Source organism: Ambystoma mexicanum, chromosome 1q (assembly GCF_040938575.1).
Source record: "Ambystoma mexicanum isolate Mex_15411 chromosome 1q, UKY_AmexF1_1, whole genome shotgun sequence".
NCBI classification, from domain to species: domain Eukaryota; kingdom Metazoa; phylum Chordata; class Amphibia; order Caudata; family Ambystomatidae; genus Ambystoma; species Ambystoma mexicanum.
Genome location: NC_090922.1, coordinates 1,481,197,617 through 1,481,216,689, shown reverse-complemented (window position 1 = coordinate 1,481,216,689; position 19,073 = coordinate 1,481,197,617). Strand labels below are relative to the sequence as shown.

At 46.3% G+C, this 19,073-nt stretch overlaps 1 protein-coding gene across 1 annotated transcript in view; it reads left to right on the top strand.

Annotated features, from left to right (window-relative positions):
* The window catches only part of LOC138550118 (uncharacterized), a 494,885-nt gene extending 475,910 nt beyond the window's left edge, over window positions 1-18,975 (top strand). Inside the window, exon 30 of the mRNA XM_069642386.1 lies at window positions 18,144-18,975. Coding sequence (XP_069498487.1) covers window positions 18,144-18,386 — 243 coding nt within the window. The 3' untranslated portion in view covers window positions 18,387-18,975. The remainder of the gene's footprint in view (window positions 1-18,143) is intronic.
* Window positions 18,976-19,073: the final 98 nt, after the last annotated feature.

The following is a 19,073-nucleotide window of genomic DNA, read 5'->3' as shown; positions in this document are numbered from 1 at the left end:
GAGTCAGGTCTTTAGTTCCTTGTGTGAATGTCTGTATGAGGTGCCGGTAATACTGGCAAATCCCCCCATGGAGTGCTATGCAGCACTTAGGTATTGACTGCACAGTAAGGTCTTTAGTTCCTTGTGTGCATGTCTGTATGAGGTGCCGGTAATACTAGCAAATCCCCCATGGAGTCCGATGCAGCACTTAGGTATTGACTGCAGAGTCAGGTCTTTAGTTCCTTGTGTGCATGTCTGTATGAGGTGCCGGTAATACTGGCAAATCCCCCCCATGGAGTCCTATGCAGCACTTAGGTATTGACTGCACAGTAAGGTCTTTAGTTCCTTGTGTGCATGTCTGTATGAGGTGCCGGTAATACTGGCAAATCCCCCCATGGAGTCCTATGCAGCACTTAGGTATTGACTGCACAGTAAGGTCTTTAGTTTCTTGTGTGCATGTCTCTATGAGGTGCCGGTAATACTGGCAAATCCCCCATGGAGTCCTATGCAGCACTTAGGTATTGACTGCAGAGTAAGGTCTTTAGTTCCTTGTGTGCATGTCTGTATGAGGTGCCGGTAATACTGGCAAATCCCCCATGGAGTCCTATGCAGCACTTAGGTATTGACTGCACAGTAAGGTCTTTAGTTCCTTGTGTGCATGTCTGTATGAGGTGCCGGTAATACTGGCAAATCCCCCATGGAGTCCTATGCAGCACTTAGGTATTGACTGCAGAGTAAGGTCTTTAGTTCCTTGGGTGCATGTCTGTATGAGGTGCCGGTAATACTGGCAAATCCCCCATGGAGTCCTATGCAGCACTTAGGTATTGACTGCACAGTAAGGTCTTTAGTTCCTTGTGTGCATGTCTGTATGAGGTGCCGGTAATACTGGCAAATCCCCCCATGGAGTGCTATGCAGCACTTAGGTATTGACTGCAGAGTCAGGTCTTTAGTTCCTTGTGTGCATGTCTGTAAGAGGTACCGGTAATACTGACAAATCCCCCCATGGAGTCCTATGCGGCACTTAGGTATTGACTGCAGAGTAAGGTCTTTAGTTCCTTGTGTGCATGTCTGTATCAGGTGCCGGTAATACTGGCAAATCCCCCCATGGAGTGCTATGCGGCACTTAGGTATTGACTGCAGAGTCAGGTCTTTAGTTCCTTGTGTGCATGTCTGTATGTGGTGCCGGTAATACTGGCAAATCCCCCATCGAGTCCTATGCGGCACTTAGGTATTGACTGCAGAGTAAGGTCTTTAGTTCCTTGGGTGCATGTCTGTATGAGGTGCCGGTAATACTGTCAAATCCCCCCATGGAGTGCTATGCAGCACTTAGGTATTGACTGCAGAGTAAGGTCTTTAGTTCCTTGGGTGCATGTCTGTATGAGGTGCCGGTAATACTGGCAAATCCCCCCATGGAGTGCTATGCAGCACTTAGGTATTGACTGCAGAGTAAGGTCTTTAGTTCCTTGGGTGCATGTCTGTATGAGGTGCCGGTAATACTGGCAAATCCCCCCATGGAGTGCTATGCAGCACTTAGGTATTGACTGCAGAGTCAGGTCTTTAGTTCCTTGTGTGCATGTCTGTATGTGGTGCTGGTAATACTGGCAAATCCCCTATGGAGTCCTATGCAGCACTTAGGTATTGACTGCAGAGTAAGGTCTTTAGTTCCTTGTGTGCATGTCTGTAACAGGTGCCGGTAATACTGGCAAATCCCCCATAGAGTTCTATGCGGCACTTAGGTATTGACTGCAGAGTAAAGTCTTTAGTTCCTTGGGTGCATGTCTGTATGAGGTGCCGGTAATACTGGCAAATCCCCCATGGAGTCCTATGCAGCACTTAGGTATTGACTGCAGAGTAAGGTCTTTAGTTCCTTGGGTGCATGTCTGTATGAGTTGCCGAAAATACTGGCAAATCCCCCATGGAGTCCTATGCGGCACTTAGGTATTGACTGCAGAGTAAGGTCTTTAGTTCCTTGTATGAATATCTGTATGAGATTTATAAAGCACAAACCTTAATGGGAACCAACATAGCTATGTACAAAGGGACATACACAGGGGTTAAAAGTAGAGTTGAGTGTTAGCAGAGGAGCTGGGATGCGTGGGAGGGAGGTAGAACTCCAGAGGGTGTGAACAGGGTTGAGGTGAGCGATCAGTGATTGACGAGTTCTTCTTTGAAGAGAAAGGTCTTCAGGATATTCCTGAAGAGTAAGGAGAAGGGGGCTTGTCTTATCTGCATTGGGAACTTGTTATAGACACAATGTGCACAGCAGGAAAAGACATGTGTCCTGTGTATTTCCCTCTTGCAGTTCTTTGTATTTGTATTTGTTTATTTGTATTGCGCACCTTGCGGCGCATAATTGAAGTAAGAAAATGGTTACATACATGTACATAAGTTTCCCAAGTGGCGAAAAACAGGACCTAAAAAGAATAAGCAGTTCTAGGACAAAGTAGGCACTACAAAGGAAATTATGTAGTTACATACAGTAATATCAGCAGATCACATAGTGTGATGGCATAGTACCAGGTAAGCAGGCGTACAGGATAGCTAGGTGTAGCAAGTGAGGAAGATGGCTAAGGAGTAAGACAATAGCATCTTATCATACCTAGCAACAGCAGTTCGGATGAAGAGGCAGAGGCGTCAAGTTCATGGAGCCACAGTTTGGTTTTGTTCTTAAAGGATAGAAAGGAAGGTTCAGCTCTGAATGAGGTAGGTAGTGTTTTCCAAAGTTTGGCCGCAAGGACTGGGAAGCTTCATCCCCCGGCCGTCTGAAGCTTATATCTGGGTACTGTAAGTTTGTTTGATTGTTTGTTTATTTATTCATTTGTTATGCGCACCAGACTCATAAGTAAAAGGGCGCAGAAGTATGAAGATGCAAAGCTTACATAGTTACAAAATATACACCAGATACAGAGCTTACATAATTACAAAATATACAAAATGTGCAAATATATACAGATATAAAATGGCCTATATAATTACAATGATAAACAATAAACAATGTGCAAAAATACAAGTTGCAGAGTGATACCCTCCGTATATCACTAAGGCTCACAAGTAAACTAGATTATGCATAATCTTCAAATATTAACACAATATTACAATATTCATATAGAGTGAATAGGTCACTCCAGCTGCAGACATATCCTAGAAGGTAGGAAGCTAGGGGTCAGTAGCGATAATGTGTTTTATAACATTTTTTCTGAAATGTAGGTAGGGTTGGTCGGCTCTCAGGTCTTGTGGCAGTGAGTTCCAGAATTTAGCAGCCTTTACAGGGAAGCTATAACCACCAATAGTGGTGAGCTTGTATTTAGGTATGGTCAGGCAGTTAACATGACCAATTCTAGTTGGTCTGAGAGAAATTCCTCTCTGGAGTTTGTCTGTAAGGTAGCTAGGGGCAGCGTTATTGAGAGCTTTATGAGTCAATGAAAGCATTTTTAGCTGTATTTTATTGGCCATGGATAACCATTTGTGTTGGCGTCTAAGGGGAGAAATGTGGGTTCTTTTGTTTATGCCTAAGGCTGCTCTTAAGGCATTGTTTTGTAATGTTTGCAGCTTTTGGATGGTAGTTTTATTAGCACCCCTGTATAGAGCATTACAGTAATCAATTATCGAGAGCATTAAGGTTCTGGCCAAGATCAGGCAGCTGTCATCAGAGAGGAATGGCTTACCAGCTCTGAGTATCTTGCAAGTATAGGCCGTGGAAGAGGTAAGGGATTTTACTTGTTTATCAAAAGACTCCCCTAGTGTGGAGTCCAAGTAGAAGCCAAGGCTTTTTACCTCCTTGGAAACTTTAATGGAATTCCCGTCAATATTGAATGAGGAGAATTCTTGGCCTAGTTTTTTAATGTTAGCCTGTGAGCCCAGAATTATCAACTCAGTCTTATCATAGTTCAAGCATAGGCCATGAGTGGCCATCCATGATTGGATGATAAGATATACTTTGTTCACCAACCCTGTGTCCTTACTGTGATCCCCAGAAAGCGGGAGGAGAATCTGAGTATCATCTGCGTAATTAATGTAGGTAATACCCAGATGGTCCAGATCATCGAACAAGGGTTTGGTGAAGATATCGTAGAGAGTTGGCGAGACGCAAGAGCCTTGAGGAGCACCTCACAGGATAGGTGTCGGGTCTGCAGCTACTGAGGGAGAGAAGACTCTCATAGTTCTCTCGCTCAGGAAGGATTCAATCCATTTGATGGCTCCCAGGGAGAAGTGGGCGGCAGAGTCGAGGTGTCAGCATAGGACCTTGTGATTGACCAGATCGAATGCGGCTGAGAGATCAAGTAGGAGTAGAAGTACTGTTTTCCCTTTGTCTCTCAGCTCGTCTATTTGGGGCGTTAAGTCGATTAAGGCCGTTTCAGTTGCGTGTAGTGGGCGGAAGCCAGATTGTCGGTTGCCTAGGAGTTTATGCAGTTCAAGGTGTTTTTGAATTTGGTTATATGCGGCTTTATCCAATGTTTTGAGTAAGAATGGGACTGTGGTAATAGGCCGGTAATTGGTAGGGATGAGGGGGTCTAAGGTCGGTGTCTTGAGGAGGGGGAGAACCCAGGACTGTTTAAGGTTGGCAGGGATGGTACCTGTGGCAAAGGAAGCATTAATCAGTTTTGGTGATGAATGGGGATAGTTCTCTGGCAGCATCTTGTATTAGTTGTGCTGGGCAGATGTCGCCTTTGCAGTTAGAGGGCTTCAGTGACAGGATGATTTTTTCTACTTCCAGGGTAGACATTTTGGAAAAAAGTAATATATTATTATGTGCCGGTGGTGAAACACTAGGCAAGAGGTTATTGGGCGAGTGCTGAAGGTTTAGTACTTATTTTTTTTGCTGAATTTTATTTTGGAGCGTGTTAATTTTATTGGCTAGTGTTGGATGTCTGTACACCAGGATTTGTCTTTGGTACAGATGTCAGGTATAGCTATTGGGGACTCTAATTCTTTGAGTATGGAGAAGAGTTCTTTCATACTAGAATTGGATTTAGCAATGCGCTCATCATAAGAGTTGCGTTTTGCCCGGCAGACTTCCTTCTTGTAATGTGAAGAAAGTGAGGTTAATTTGGCTTTGTTCTCAGTGGAAGGGCAGAGTCTCCAATTGGTTTCACTTTTTCTTTTTAGGATACGAAGGTCTTTGAGTTGTGGTGTAAACCATTTGTTTAGGTGGGCTATTGGTTAGCTTGGTCTGAGTTTGAGAGGGGCAATTTTGTCCAGTGTGGTGATCATAATATTATTGAATTCATGAACTTGGATACTAGGATCAAGATTTTCTGGCAATGCATTAAGGGTGGGAAGGATAGCAGGGATAACTTTCTCTGCTGTAATACCTTTTTTGTTTCTGGTTAAGCATGGTGGCGCTAATGGAGGGGCCAGTGGAGTGGTGTCTTATAGTAGATAGGTGGAAGGACACCAGTGAATGGTCTGTCCAAGATAGCGGCAGGATGGATGAGATAGCAACTGTACAGTTATAATCCGCTGTCCAATCCAATATTCTCCCTAAGTGAGTTGAAATGGGCAGACCTCAGGGGTCTGTTGGCCGTATGCCGTGTGAAACAATTGGTTAGGTAGGTGGTGCCGAGTTGTTCTGGGCCTTGTGTGTTAGAGCAAGGGTTTGAAGAGAGATTTGGTGAGAAACTGGAAGCCAGTGTCGATTACGTCTTGTATCCGAGATGTGAAATCTCCTCGGGAGGTTAAGGGCTGCCCTGATGGCATTATTCTGCATAACTTGTAACTTATCAATGTTTCTTTGGGTAGTCCTTAAGTAGAGGGCGTTACAATAATCAATTTTAGCCATGAGGAGGGTTCTAGCAAGGATAATGCAGTTGGGGTCTGCAGGCGGTGATCAGTTTGCATGTGTACGCAGAAGCAGATACAAAAGCATTTGTTTGTTTGGTGAGGGATAGTGTTGAGTCCACGTAAATACCAAGTGTTTTTGTGTTGTTGGACTCTTTGATTGTGTTCCCATCAATAATAAAGGTTTTATATGCAGGGTCTAGTTTGGAGAGTTTGATGTGTGAACCTAGAATGAGTAACTCTGTTTTTCATCATTAAAGCATATCCCATGATGTGCCATCCAGGCCTGGAAGACTAGGTAGACATCATTGAGTGCTTTGGAGTCATGACGTAGTCGCCTGTAATATGGATGAGTATCTGGGTGTCATCCGCATAGTTGGTGTACGAGACACCCAGATAGTCAAGAATGTCCAAAAGTGGCTTTGTAAACACATTGTACAATGTGGGAGGGACGCAGGATCCTTGTGGGACTCCACACAGGACAGCTGCTGGATCGGCCGAGGCAGATGGTAAGAAAACCCTCATGGTTCAGTTAGCCAGGAAGGAGCTGATCCAAGAATTGGCAGCATCTGAGAAATGGGCAGCTATTTTGAGATGGTGACATAGAATTTGATTATCTACCAGATCGAAAGCTGCTGAGAGATCAAGAAGGTGTAATAATGCCAGCTTGCCCTTGTGTTTAAAGTCCTCGATTTGTGGTTTTAAATCAATCAGGGTGGTTTCGATTCCCTGTCTGGGACGGAAACCAGATTGCCTGAGACCTAATAGATTGTTATTTTCGAGGTCCTCCTGAATTTGGAGGTAGGCGGCACGGTCTAGAATTTTCAGTAAGTAAGGCACAGTAGTATGAGGCCTATAGTTGGACGGGTTACTTGGGTCCAAGGTAGGCTTTTTGATTAAAGGGATGACCCATGCATCCTTGAGGTTGTCTGGTACAATACCAGATTTAAATACAGCATTTATGAAGGTGGTAATAAAAGGAGCAAGGTCATGAGCAGCCTCCTTGATGATGTGAGCTGGACATAAGTCTCCTTGGCAGTTGGATGGTTAGAGCTTCTTAATTATGTTTTCAACTTCCCAAATAGAGAGCGGTGAGAAGCTGAAAGGTTTAGGCATTTTTGGGAGTAGGAATGTTTTAAGACTGGGGGTTGACTGCTGAGTCTGAGATATTGCTTCTTTTGGCGTTGATTTTAGTTTGGAGCATGCTGATTTTATCTAAGAGTGCCTTTTGGATGTTGGTACACCAAGTAGTGTCCGGGGTACATGTATTCAGTGAGGTTACAGGAGACTCTAATTCCTTGAGGATCTTTGTTTCCTAAATGGTGATCTTGTGGCTTCTGGTGGCCCTCAGACCTCCAGAGATGGTGAGTTTCTCGGTCAAGTAGAGTGGCAGAGTAGAGTTTGTTCCTGAACTTCAAGCGTATTGGCAGAGTCTGGATTTCCACTAGGATGGTGTTCGAGTAGGCAGGGTTGTAGGAAAAGGCCTGTTTCCTGTTTTATTTTCCATGAACACAGTTTTGTCTAGAGACTTATGTTGTGCTGGCAGCTGACAGAGCGTGACACACCTGTCCTACAGTGTTTTGCAGCTATTTAGGCAGCTGTCCGAGCAATGGTGTCCTTATATGTAATGTAGGAAGCCTTAAAGAGTTTTCCAGCTGGGTTGTGACACCTATGCTGCTCCCTTATGATGGGAAAATGCATTTGAATTTCTTGTTTCCTGTTACGAGTCATGTTGCAGTGAGTTAGGCAGCCCTCAGTTAAGCCAAGTGTGACACCTTTTACCCTGCTTAGAGTATATTATCTTACCTAGGTTGCTTATAAAAAGACAGTGTCACAATCCCACTCTATGCGAAGGACTCTGAATAAGACTGTGCATTCCCTTCTACACCACTCATTCACAAGGTAGTGAGCACGAGCAGGCAATCCCAGAGGCTGCATCTCCTCCTCATAGCACCTTGGTGGTCTGCAAGGCCCTGGTTCTCCAACCTCTGCCAGATGTCAGCCCTACCAGATATCCTCCTCCTGCTTGGGAAGGGCCTGCTGCTGGTACAGCAGGGGGCCACAGTCCTGCACCCCTATCCAGAGAGGCTAGCCCTAGCAGCCTGGTACCTGAGCAGGTAACTCTTCAACATCTCCAACTATCTCGCAACAACCTTGAAATCATACAGGGAGCCAGGAGTCTATCGACAGGTCAGACCAGACTGTACCCACCGGTCAAACGACCACACCCACTCTTGGATCTTAACATGGTGCTCAGTGCCCTTGCGCACAAACCTTGCGAGCCCATGGCCATTGTAGATATGAAACTGGTCACCCTAAAGACAACGCTCCTAGTCGGGCTTACTTCAGCTCGCTGAGTCAGCAAGATCCAGGCCTTTGTTTTGTTTGTTTTGTTTTATTCGTATTTATATAGCGCACAACAGCCCGAGGACATTGTGGCACTTGTTACAGTACAAAGCTTAGTTACTTAGTTACATGGTCATTAGCGCAATACAGTTATATTACATTTGTGTTATATTACAATATACATGGCAACAGTAGAGGAGGCAGTCCTCCACTTGCTAGTTGAGGAGAGTGGCCTTGAGGTTGTTGTGGAAGACAGAGATGGAAGTTTCAGCTCTAAAGGTGGCAGGGAGTGAGTTCCAGAGTTTAGGTGAAGCCTAGACCTCCCGCTGTGGCTCTCTTTATGCATGGTATATGTCGTTGGTTGGTGTACTGAGCTCTGGTGGGGCGAGTGGATGTGGTTCTTGATATTGCTTCAGATAGGTATGCTGGAGCAGTTTTGTTGATGCACCTGTGAGTGATAGTGAGGATTTTCAGAGTAATACGGTCTTTGACCTGGAGCCACCATGCTTCACGTCTGGCGTGGGATATATGGTCTCTTCTAGGGATGCTCATGGCGGCTCTGAGGGCATTGTTTTGTGTGGTTTGCAGTCTGTGAATTTTTTTGGCAGAGGTGCCAGCTAGAAGGGCGTTGCAATAATCGAGTTTGGCTCCTATAGTTTCTCTAGCTATGGCCAAGCGGTTGGGGGTTGATAAGTAGGGTTTAATGGCATTGATGAGTTTGGTGCTGAACGCTGATGCAGAGGCTATGGCGCTGACTTGTTTTTTCATCGATAGATTTGCATCAATGTGAACACCTAGAGGCTTGACAGAGGATGATACGGAGATGGTTGAGTTGTCTATGTTGAAGTTGTTGTATTGGGGGCTTAATTTCGATAATGTGTTTGTCTGGCCCAGGATGAGAATTTCAGTCTTCTCCCCGTTAAGACATTGATTGCCATCCAAGCTTGGATAGTGGCATAGATGTTGTGAAGGGCCGTGGCGTCTTGGTGATAGAGTCCAGATAGGGGTAAAAGTACTTGAGTGTCATCTGCATAGTTTGTATATGCAACACCCATGGAGTCAAGTAGGTCGAATAGGGGTTTCGTGAAGAGGTTATAGAGGGTGGGGGCTGTACAAGATCATTGGGGGACACCGCAGTTTATAGTAGTAGGATCTGGCGTTAGCCGTGTCAGAGTAGACCTTCATGGCTCTTCCTTCAAGGAAGGAAGTGATCCAGGATGCTGCTTGATTAGAGAAATGGGCTGCATCGGTGAGGTGGGTGGTGAATGTTTGGTGATCTACCAGGTCAAAAGCAGTTGATAGATGGAGGAGCAAGGCAGTTTTGCCTTTGTCCATGATCTGTGAGATTTGATTTTTTAGGTCTAATAGGCCTTAGTGGCTTCGGAGCCCTATACCAGGTTTCATTGAGACAAAGTTGTGCTCTGCGCGCACCCCAAGTTCCTCAAGAAGGTGGTATCCTCTTTCCACATTAACAAGGAGATTGTGCTCCCCACTTCCTTTCCATACCCCAAGGAAGAGGCAGAAAGGGCTCTTCACTGCCTAGATGTCAGAAAAGCACTAAAATTCTGTCTGGACAGGACAAAGGGCATCCGCAAGATGGATGCCTTGTTTGTCACGTTTAGTGGCTCCAAGCCGGGTCAGGAAGCGTCCAAAGCTTCCATAGCTAGATGGATGACTGCAGCGATCCAGGAAGCATACAAGGTGCAGCATAAGGATCCGCCAAAGGGCATGCATGCACATGCCATCATGGCAGGTGATTAGCAGGGCGGTTACATGGGCCACCCCATCAGCCTTTTCCAAACATTACTGCTCGGATACAAGTGCCAGGGCTGATGCAGCATTCGGCCAAGCAGTACTGCGTGATCTTTTCGCCTAAGAATGGCAGCTCTCCTCCCCAGAGCATTTGTATCACTGGTAATCGCCCATGCAGGATGGAGGAATGGGGACAGGACGTAGGAGTAATTAAGTGTTACACACCGGAGTGACTAACGTACTCCTAGTACATAGTCCCCTTTCCCCCAAACGTCCCAACATCCTTCCCCCTAAAATGAGCAGCAAGGTTGTTCAGCATAATACAGCCAGTGTTTCAAAGGGGACTGAGGTGTGGCACCGGTGGGCGGGGTTAAGGGAGCCTGCGCTCCTAGGGCCACACCCCAGCGTGCCTGTAAATTTAAAGGGAAGGTGATTTTTTTATGGTGAAAAGGGTTACGCTCCCGTCCCGTGCGAGGGACGCCCATACAGGAAGGGGGAAAGGGGACTATGGACTAGGAGTAAGTTAGTCACTCCAGTGAGTAACACTTAATTTATCTGCCTTGCACATAGGAAGAATGTCTGTTATTGTATTTATGAATTTCATCAAATGCCCCTGCTGGAGTGGGGGGATTACCCATTCATCGGAGGTGATGTTTGTCCACTCTTTGGCAAACTGTGATAGCCTTCCTCCCACTGAGGTGCTGAAATGGGAGGGAGGGACTCTGGATGGGTCAGGGCTGTTTTGCAGATTGGCCCCTGGATTGAGAGGAGCCACGATGGCGCTGTACCTCTGTACGACTGTGTATTCCCCCTGTACTGGTCCACCAATGGGTACGTTGAGGTCTTGTATGAGTTGTATGAGGGAGATTGGAAGGTTGCCGGTAGTCCCTTGAGGTCATGGTAAAATGGGCTTTCCCCGTCCGAAAGAACTGGTGCCACTGTTGAAGTGTGCCCAGGGAGTGTGCAGTGTAAGTGTCCGTTTTAAAGGATTGCAGTGTTTCAGCCACCTTTTTTCCGAAAAGGTCTTTGCCATCAAAAGGCACGTCAACCACTTTGGACTGTACTTCTGGTATGAAGTTGGTCACTTTGAGCCAGCCCTGCCTTCTTAGCACAGCTCCGTTTTCCGAGCTGATGCAATACTGTGTCGGCAATATCAACGGGCACTGTGATGGCGTGGTCTGACGCCGCTTCACCCTCGTGGAAAATTTCCATTGCTTCCTGACACTTGTCTTCAGTGAAAAACTCTAGAAGCGGCCCCAGTTTATTGCTTGCGATCATATCTGGTGAGAATGGCCATGACGTTAGCTGCCTTGATGGTGGGGGCGGCTGTGGGGATGACTTTTTTACCAAACGCATCCAAGCGTTTGGCGTCGTTGTCTGAAAGGACGGAACACGATGAGGACGGGTTAGCCGACCACTTACGGGCTGCTGCAGAAACAACAGATTCCAGCATGGTATGTTTGCGTAGGCAAAGAGGAGCAGAGTCTGGGACCCTGTACTACTTGTCAAATCTGTCTTTCTTTGCTGGCGCCACGGGGGGATGGGCCATTGTTATAAGACCGTCCTCCCAAATGTCATCTAGGAGTGGTATAGACATAATGGATTTTCTATGCGGTTTCCTCCGCTGGTACAGAAGACTTTCCTCTGTTCCTCCAGCACAAGGCCAAACATTTATTTTTAGCTCTGCACATAAGAGTGTGGAAAGACCCTATTTTGTCAGGGAGGGAATCCCTGGCTGAGATCTCTTCTGAATCACTGTCTGCCGGAATGATGTAATCGTATTCATGTGTATCAGTTGTGTGAACTGAAGCCACATCCTGTTGTGAATCCTAATCAGTTTCTGTGTCAGTTAGTTGTAAAGGCTTTAGCAGCTGCCACTCCTTCCTAGTAGGGTTAGTGGGACAGGGTTTCCACCGGACCCAGCCAGTGGATGCCTTGGCTGCGGTGGCAGCAATTACGCTGGCAACCTTTGTTGTAGAGTGGATACCAAGGTGGTTAGCGTATTTAGAATGTCTAAAGAGAGATCCCTGTCTATAGATGCAGGCGTGGGTGGTGCCGGCAAGGGTCCCCTGTCTGGGACTGAGTTTCGTAATGGCACGTGAAGCTTCTCCTTGGCTGTGACGACATGACACCCACCGCCTCAACACCCTCCGCCTCACCGCCTTCTGCCACATCCTCTGAGGAAATTGGTTGTGGATCTGCTGAAGGCAACAACAGGTTGGAACCAGCTGGAATCACTAACCTCAGTGATTGGAGCTGAGTGGTCCCCACCCACCAACCGGGGGATGTGAAGGGCATGGTAGTGCCGCCTGTGCCTAAGGTTGCGCAACCGGAGGTGAACGTATGGCAATGGGTGCCTTAGTTACTGGCAAGGACGTAGGCAACTTGGTTGTCGATGGTGATGATGACGACGACGTTTTTGATGATGGTGTCAAAGACGTTTTCGTTGATGGTGTCGATGGTGTCAAAAATGTTGGGGGTCGTAGACAAGGGTGTTGATGGAGGTTGTGTTGCCAGGGCAGACATAATCTTATCTTTGGAAGATGACGAGGAACCGACCTTGTGTGTCGTAGATGGCAAAGAAGGTTTTTCCAAAAATGTGGATGATGTCTTATGATCTGTCCTTCGGATTGTTCCTTGTGTGCCTTTTTACTTCTTCCGGAAGGCTCATTGTGCGATCTTGACCTCTTACTAGAGGTGGTTCGCTGGGTAGGCCTACCGTGCCGGAGTGAGGCATGGCTCTGTACTGAAGGAGAGTCAGAGACCCCACCAGTGTCAACGAGCATCGCAACCAGCCTTCAGTGACGATACCGGAAGGGTTTATTAGAGAAGGGTTGACAAATGTCACAATCTTCAATGACATGGTGTGGGTGAATGCAGTAGATGCAGTCATTGTGTAGATCATCCATGAAGACGTTCTTTAGTCCACAACAGGTGCAGGCCTTGTATAGGCTCTTTCTCTTGGTCTCAGCCATGGAGTAGGCCCAAAACACAGAGTGACGCTGGAGAATGGGAATCTGTGAGTAGCAAGGGCTGTTCGATGAAGGATACTGTTCCAGCTGTTAAGGGTGATGACGCATTGTCGAAAGAGATGATTTTTAAAAGTTTAAGTAGAATATTGTATAGCAATTTTCAAAGAACTACATTAAGAGAGATTTCTGAGAACTTTCAACACAAACGTGCAGTAAAAAATATGAAGGTGGCTGCCAGGTGTGCAGCTAAGGGAGCTTTTCCAATTGGCTTTGGGAAATATGACCCAAAGGTGACCATACTAGAGCACAACAGTGACTAAAATTAATTTTAAGTTTAAACTACTCAATGTTACCGAGGATTCCCAGTCTAACGACAGGGAATATTCACAGCATGTGAATCTATAAAAGATCCAATGCTGGAGAATTGGTATAACCACTGTTTAACCTCTCCCATAAGTTATAATGCATTAATAAATAAATAATTGTTGGCCTCATTATTAGTAGAAATAGACTTTCTGGAATGCTTTCTTTTGCCTCCCTTGGCAGGGGCTGCTTCGCAAGTTTCCATATGCACAAGATTTGCATTGTGGACTCAAGCACAATGCCAATATCTTTTACTTATTAGAAGTGCCACGAGAGGACAGAATTAAGATTTATGTTAATTTACTCAACATAATTTGGGTATAGGAAAAGGAACCCTCTGCAAGTTTATGTTGCTATCTAATGATGTATTATTTTGGTAACTTCTTTGGTAAAAAGAAATATACCAAAAGTCTTAAAACAATAAATTAAATGAAGAAAACACAAATTATGAGTTTGAAGCAATTTATTTTTAATTCTGGATTTTTCAGACTCGATCAGTCCACTTTAAGGGTTGATTATTAGGCAATTTTCAATCCCTGGTTATACCTTCAGTTGAATGCAACTTCTTATAGACTGTGCTGTTGCATCCACAAAATACCATGGCATTTTAAGTGCTTATCTTCATATTAGAGTGTTTTATTAATTCTTCCCTTGGTCATTGCTAACAGTTTCTCTTCTAAAACTAATAGGTACAACCTTTAAGTGATCAACATGTGTATGATAAAATAGTTTGTAGGTGGCTTTTTGTCACAAGGTTTCTTTATTATGATCAATTGCTTATTGGTGTGAATTAGATTGTGTGCTTAAATATTGATATATTGATCATACATTTTCTTTTTAACGGTTATAGATAATTCGGTTAAATAAAAATTAATGTTAGTTTTAAAGACATGGTTGTATCATCTGCCTTCAGTCAATGGCGTGCTTCCCTTGTGGTAGACTGGTAGGTGCATTCACGTGATGGAATTTACCCACAAAAAAATACCGCCACAGGAAATACGTCACTGCCGGAATGGGAAACAAAGCAGCAGCCATTTTGGAAATCGCAATCCACCGTAAAAGCATAGCTCCTGGGAGTCATCCACTGAAAAAGACCACTGAAAATGTCCTAGGATCGTGTGAGGGCCAAGTCTGGCCTGGATAGGCTGCACAAGCCCAAGTTCTGAGACAGTGAACTTGCAATACTTCTGGAGGAGGTGATTAGGCACCAGGAAGAACTATATGGGCCCCAACAAAATAAGACAGGGTCCCAGTGGCATAACAGGATCTGGGCAGAGATCAGTGAAAAGGTCACTGCAGTAGGCTGTGTCCCCAGGGATAGCGAGGACTGCCCCAACAACCTGTGTGTCTGTGTCCGGGGGCATCCTGGCACAGCCCAGGAGTGAGAGCACGGTGACCGGGGGAGGCCCACCTCCACCGGACCTGGCCCCATGGGAGGAGCAGTGCACCACCCTCATAGACATGGCCTCCATCGAGGGAGTGGGAAGAGCGGAGGCAGGCACCGGCACCCAGGAGGCTGAAGGTGTGTCAACCCCATCCCCCTTTCCCCGATGCATAATTGCAATGTGAAGAGGCCACCACTCCATCCCCCAGTATGAATACCTGAGAGCCGGGCATTGTGACTGGGTGCAGTATGTGGGAGCGACCATAGACACCCACGGCAGCACCCATGTGCCAGTGCACCTAGGCCACCCTTGTGAGCCAGAGTCGTGGGGAGGGCAGACAATGGACACATGTAAAGGGGGTTACTTTCACATTCATTAAAGCATGTTGAAACCTGAGACAATGCAAGGGCATTCATAATTGTGTACAAGTGCCCTTTATTTTACATGTGCAGGTCATGGTATGTGCGCATTCACCATGCTAAAAATAAGTGTCTGTCAGCACCTGTCAGGCCAACCTCCCCTCCCTCACCCCAACCCTGTGTGCAAGAGCCCTGGCCCCGGCCACATGCTCATCATCACTGTCATCCCCTGGGAGTTGGCTGTCTTCGTCGGGGGGTAGTGGCACATTCCTCTGGCAGCAGATGTTGCGCAGTATGGCAAAAGTGAGGACAAACCTTCCGACTTTGTCCGGCGCATACATTTGTGCACCTCCAGTATGGTCCAGGCACCTGAATCATGCCTTCAATAGTCCAAAGGTCCGTTCAATACAGATGCGGGTCCTACTGTGTGCATGGTTGTATGCTTGCTCTGCAGGTGTGCAGGGACCCTGCACAGGGGTCATCAGCCATGGGAGCTACGGGTATCCTGAGTCACCTGCATGGGATGTAATGAGTACATCAGGCCCACGTCCCTTGGATGGGTGTGCAGTGACAAAGCATTATTACACTATGCACTGTGGTCCTCCTTGTGTGCAACAAGTAAATCCAATGTGATTGGGTGATTGGTGTACATCCATCATGTTTCATGCCATGCATCATTTGACACGTTCATGCACCCTGTGTGGTTGAGTGGGCTGTCTGGTGGCAGCTGACTGTTGCCTGCACATGGGATGACTGCTGTGGCGCGGGTGGATGCTGCACTATCGGATCGGGGGTATATATGCGCCACTCCTGCTCATCATGTACCGTCATGTAACCACTTCAACTTGGAATAGGGTGTAGTCATGTTCCATGGGGTTGCTCTGCAAGGGACGCCGTGAGCCTTGTGGCCCAGGTTCCACCTGCGCCGCTCCCTGTGTGTGATTGGCCCAGTGGTGCATGGAGACCCTCAGGATGGGGCTATCGTTGTGACTGGCTGTTGAGGGAGAGTGGGCATTTGTATTTGGATGTGCCTGTATCAGTGGGTGGTGGAGAATTGGCATCATGGCCACAATTTTGATTTTAGTTTTCATGCATGTTAATGTGCACTCATGTATCACTCTCTCTGGGATGATAATGTCCGTGTTTGCTACAGATCATCAACAGTGCTTTAGGGGATAGGGAATGTGTTCCTCTCACTTTGCATTCCTGTATGGTGCCATGGGTGAAGTTGCTCATAGGGGTCAGGGTGTGGAGCAGCTCTGCAGCACAGACAAGGTGCATTCTGGTTGCTGTGGTCCCATGTGTTGTAGAGTTTGCAGCAGTGTGTATCCATCACCTTGTGTGGGTCCAGGAGTGGTGGCTGTGTTCAGGTGCCCTTGGGTGCCTCCTGTACATGGTACTGGTGCTGTGCTGGTGCTGGCTGTGGTACTTGGTGGCATGCAATGCTTCCTGTGGCTATGTCCCCCCTTCATTTCTTGTGCTTTGACATGCATTTCTGACAGGGTTTGTATTCACCCACTATCCATGTGCATTGTCCTCTGTGCCTCTCCACGTAGGCCGGCAGTGTGCTGTTGCGCAGCACCATGGAGTCGTGGGTGGATCCAGGGTAGCGGGCCCAGCAGTGGCTGATGGTGAGGTCAGGCCCACGGGGCAACTAGTGCAACATGTGTGCAGTCCAGGGCTGCAATTACGTGGGGCACTTGTACAATCCCATAGGAGTGTGCCTTCAGTTCATTCACCTGTGCCTGGGTGGTGGGCAGTTCCATATGTTGGTTCACGTGGCACAGCAGTGCTTCCAGCACCTAGCCCAGTACAGCACTAAATGCAGACTGGGCAATGGCATGCATCATTGCTACTGAGTGCTGAAAGCTGCCCGTCCCCAGGAACTTCAGGACTGCCACCAGCTTCACAAGTGGGGGCACAGCCGGCTGTAATAGCGCAAGCAGGATTTAAGTCATTATGGGGCAGAGCGCTATTGGTGGCGCTAATACCGTTACCGCCGGTTTTAAGGGCTACTGCCCAACTCATGATGAGGCCCTTATAAGACTCTTTGGGCCTTATCACGAGTTGGCCGGTATCCGGGCTGTAATACAACCTAACTGTAATAGTGTTCGGGCCTTACCACAAGTTGGCTAGAATCCCGGCTGTAATACAACCCAACTGTAATAGCGTTAGCGGGCACCGGTCCGGCGGTATTACCGCCGGAACACGGGTTGGGCGTTAACTGTAAATCCTTGGGCCCATTGGATCCAATGGGGAATCTTCGGTGCTACTACCGCGCGCTAATACAGCGGGCGGTAATACAGGGCGCTAAATGTAATTTTCACCTCATGCCCTGTTTTACAGCCGGCTGTATTAGCGCGCGTTATTAGCGCTGAAAATGCCCCATTGGATCCAACTGACCGAATGGGGATTTACCGTTAACGCCCAATCCGTCATCTAGCGGTAATACCGCCGGATTAGTGGGCACTTAAAGCTATTATAGTTGGGCGTTATTACAGCCAGGATAGTGACCAACTTGTGATAATGCCCTGTGAACAAAAGTGCTTCATGTTAGATAAAAAAGCATTCTGGATAAAAGTGCTAGATGCCAGATAAAAAAGCATTCTGGATAAAAGTGCTACATGCCAGATAAAAAAGCATTCTGGATAAAAGTGCTAGATGCCACATAAAAAAAGCATTCTGGATAAAAGTGCTAGATGCCAGATAAAAAACGCATTCTGGATAAAAGTGCTACATACCAGATAAAAAAGCATTCTGGATAAAAGTGCTAGATGACGGACAACAAAATATTCTCATTGATAATGGGGTGGTAGATAGAGAAAAATGCCAGATAACAAAGCATTCCCGGTTTCCGCTCTATTACCTGTCCTTTTTGGCATATCTGACAATTAAGGCTGCTGGGGGCATTCACGTTTTTGTAGGGGGCACATTGTCACCTCACTTACCCCTGCTTTCCTCGGCATCTTTACCACTGTCTTGGGAGAAAGAACAGTAATACAATTGGTGTGGATTTGTGTGGTTGACATTTAATAGCTGCACACACAAATAATGGGATTATACTGTTATTGTGATTTTATAGGGTTATTTGTGAAAATTAAATCAACAGAAACGCATTAAGAAAAAATGATATTTACATACTGTTAAAATCAATTTCAGTATTGCCATTTTTCCCAATTTGAATTCATCTCTGTGTTTATTGATTGCAGCTTCTATTCAACGCCCCCAAGGGTGTAACCAACCATTTATCGAACCAAATGAAGACTGGACGAGGCAACGAGCTTGAGGACACTTCTTTGCCTCTCCAGAACAGTTCACATTTATCAGTGCGAGACGACAGCCAGGTCGGTGGGTACAATGCTGCTGTACCTCCTCAACATACTGAGTCAGGGGTGGTGTATTCCAATATAAGGGAGAATGGGAGCAGGGTTAGGATGCCCAGGGCACTGTAAGAAGCTGTCACAGACAATGTAATGCCTCCCCCATTGACCTCCTAACAAGAGTGTCCTCCACTGAAACATCCAGCTACTGCCCACCAGCCTCGAGGCAGCAGGCAAGCATTTACAGTATGCTTGCACAGAAACTACCAATCACCTCCTGGACATACAACACCCCCACAGAAGCCACCAGATATCAGAATACCCATTCTAAAACAAGCTTACCTGGAATATGCAAAAGTGGGTACAAAAGCTGCTGTGGCTTCTCTTTGAGCAGCATAGCCTACACTTAAGGAGAAGGGCATCACATTGCCAGCCCTTTGTGAGCAATTGAGCAGTAAAACGGGTGCCACAAACTGCCGAAGAGATCCAAGGACCTAGAGTGCCAAATTCCTGACACTATTCTTCATTTCCTAATGACAGGAGTCACACATAACTGCAACCAAAAAGCTTCTGGTTGCAATCGTGTGAAGAACTTTGGATGATTTTTATATTTTTATATTTCAATATTTTTTATAATTTATATCTTGCATCTTGAAAAAATGTCAGTCCACATATGTGCACGTTTACAAATCAACAATGAAATAAAATATAAACATGGCAAGCCTCGAATAGTTTGAACACAGACATCATTTCTTTGGCATACTGCAAATGTTTTTGTGGAAAACCGCTGTCTTGTTTTCTTCCTTGTTTACCTTTGAG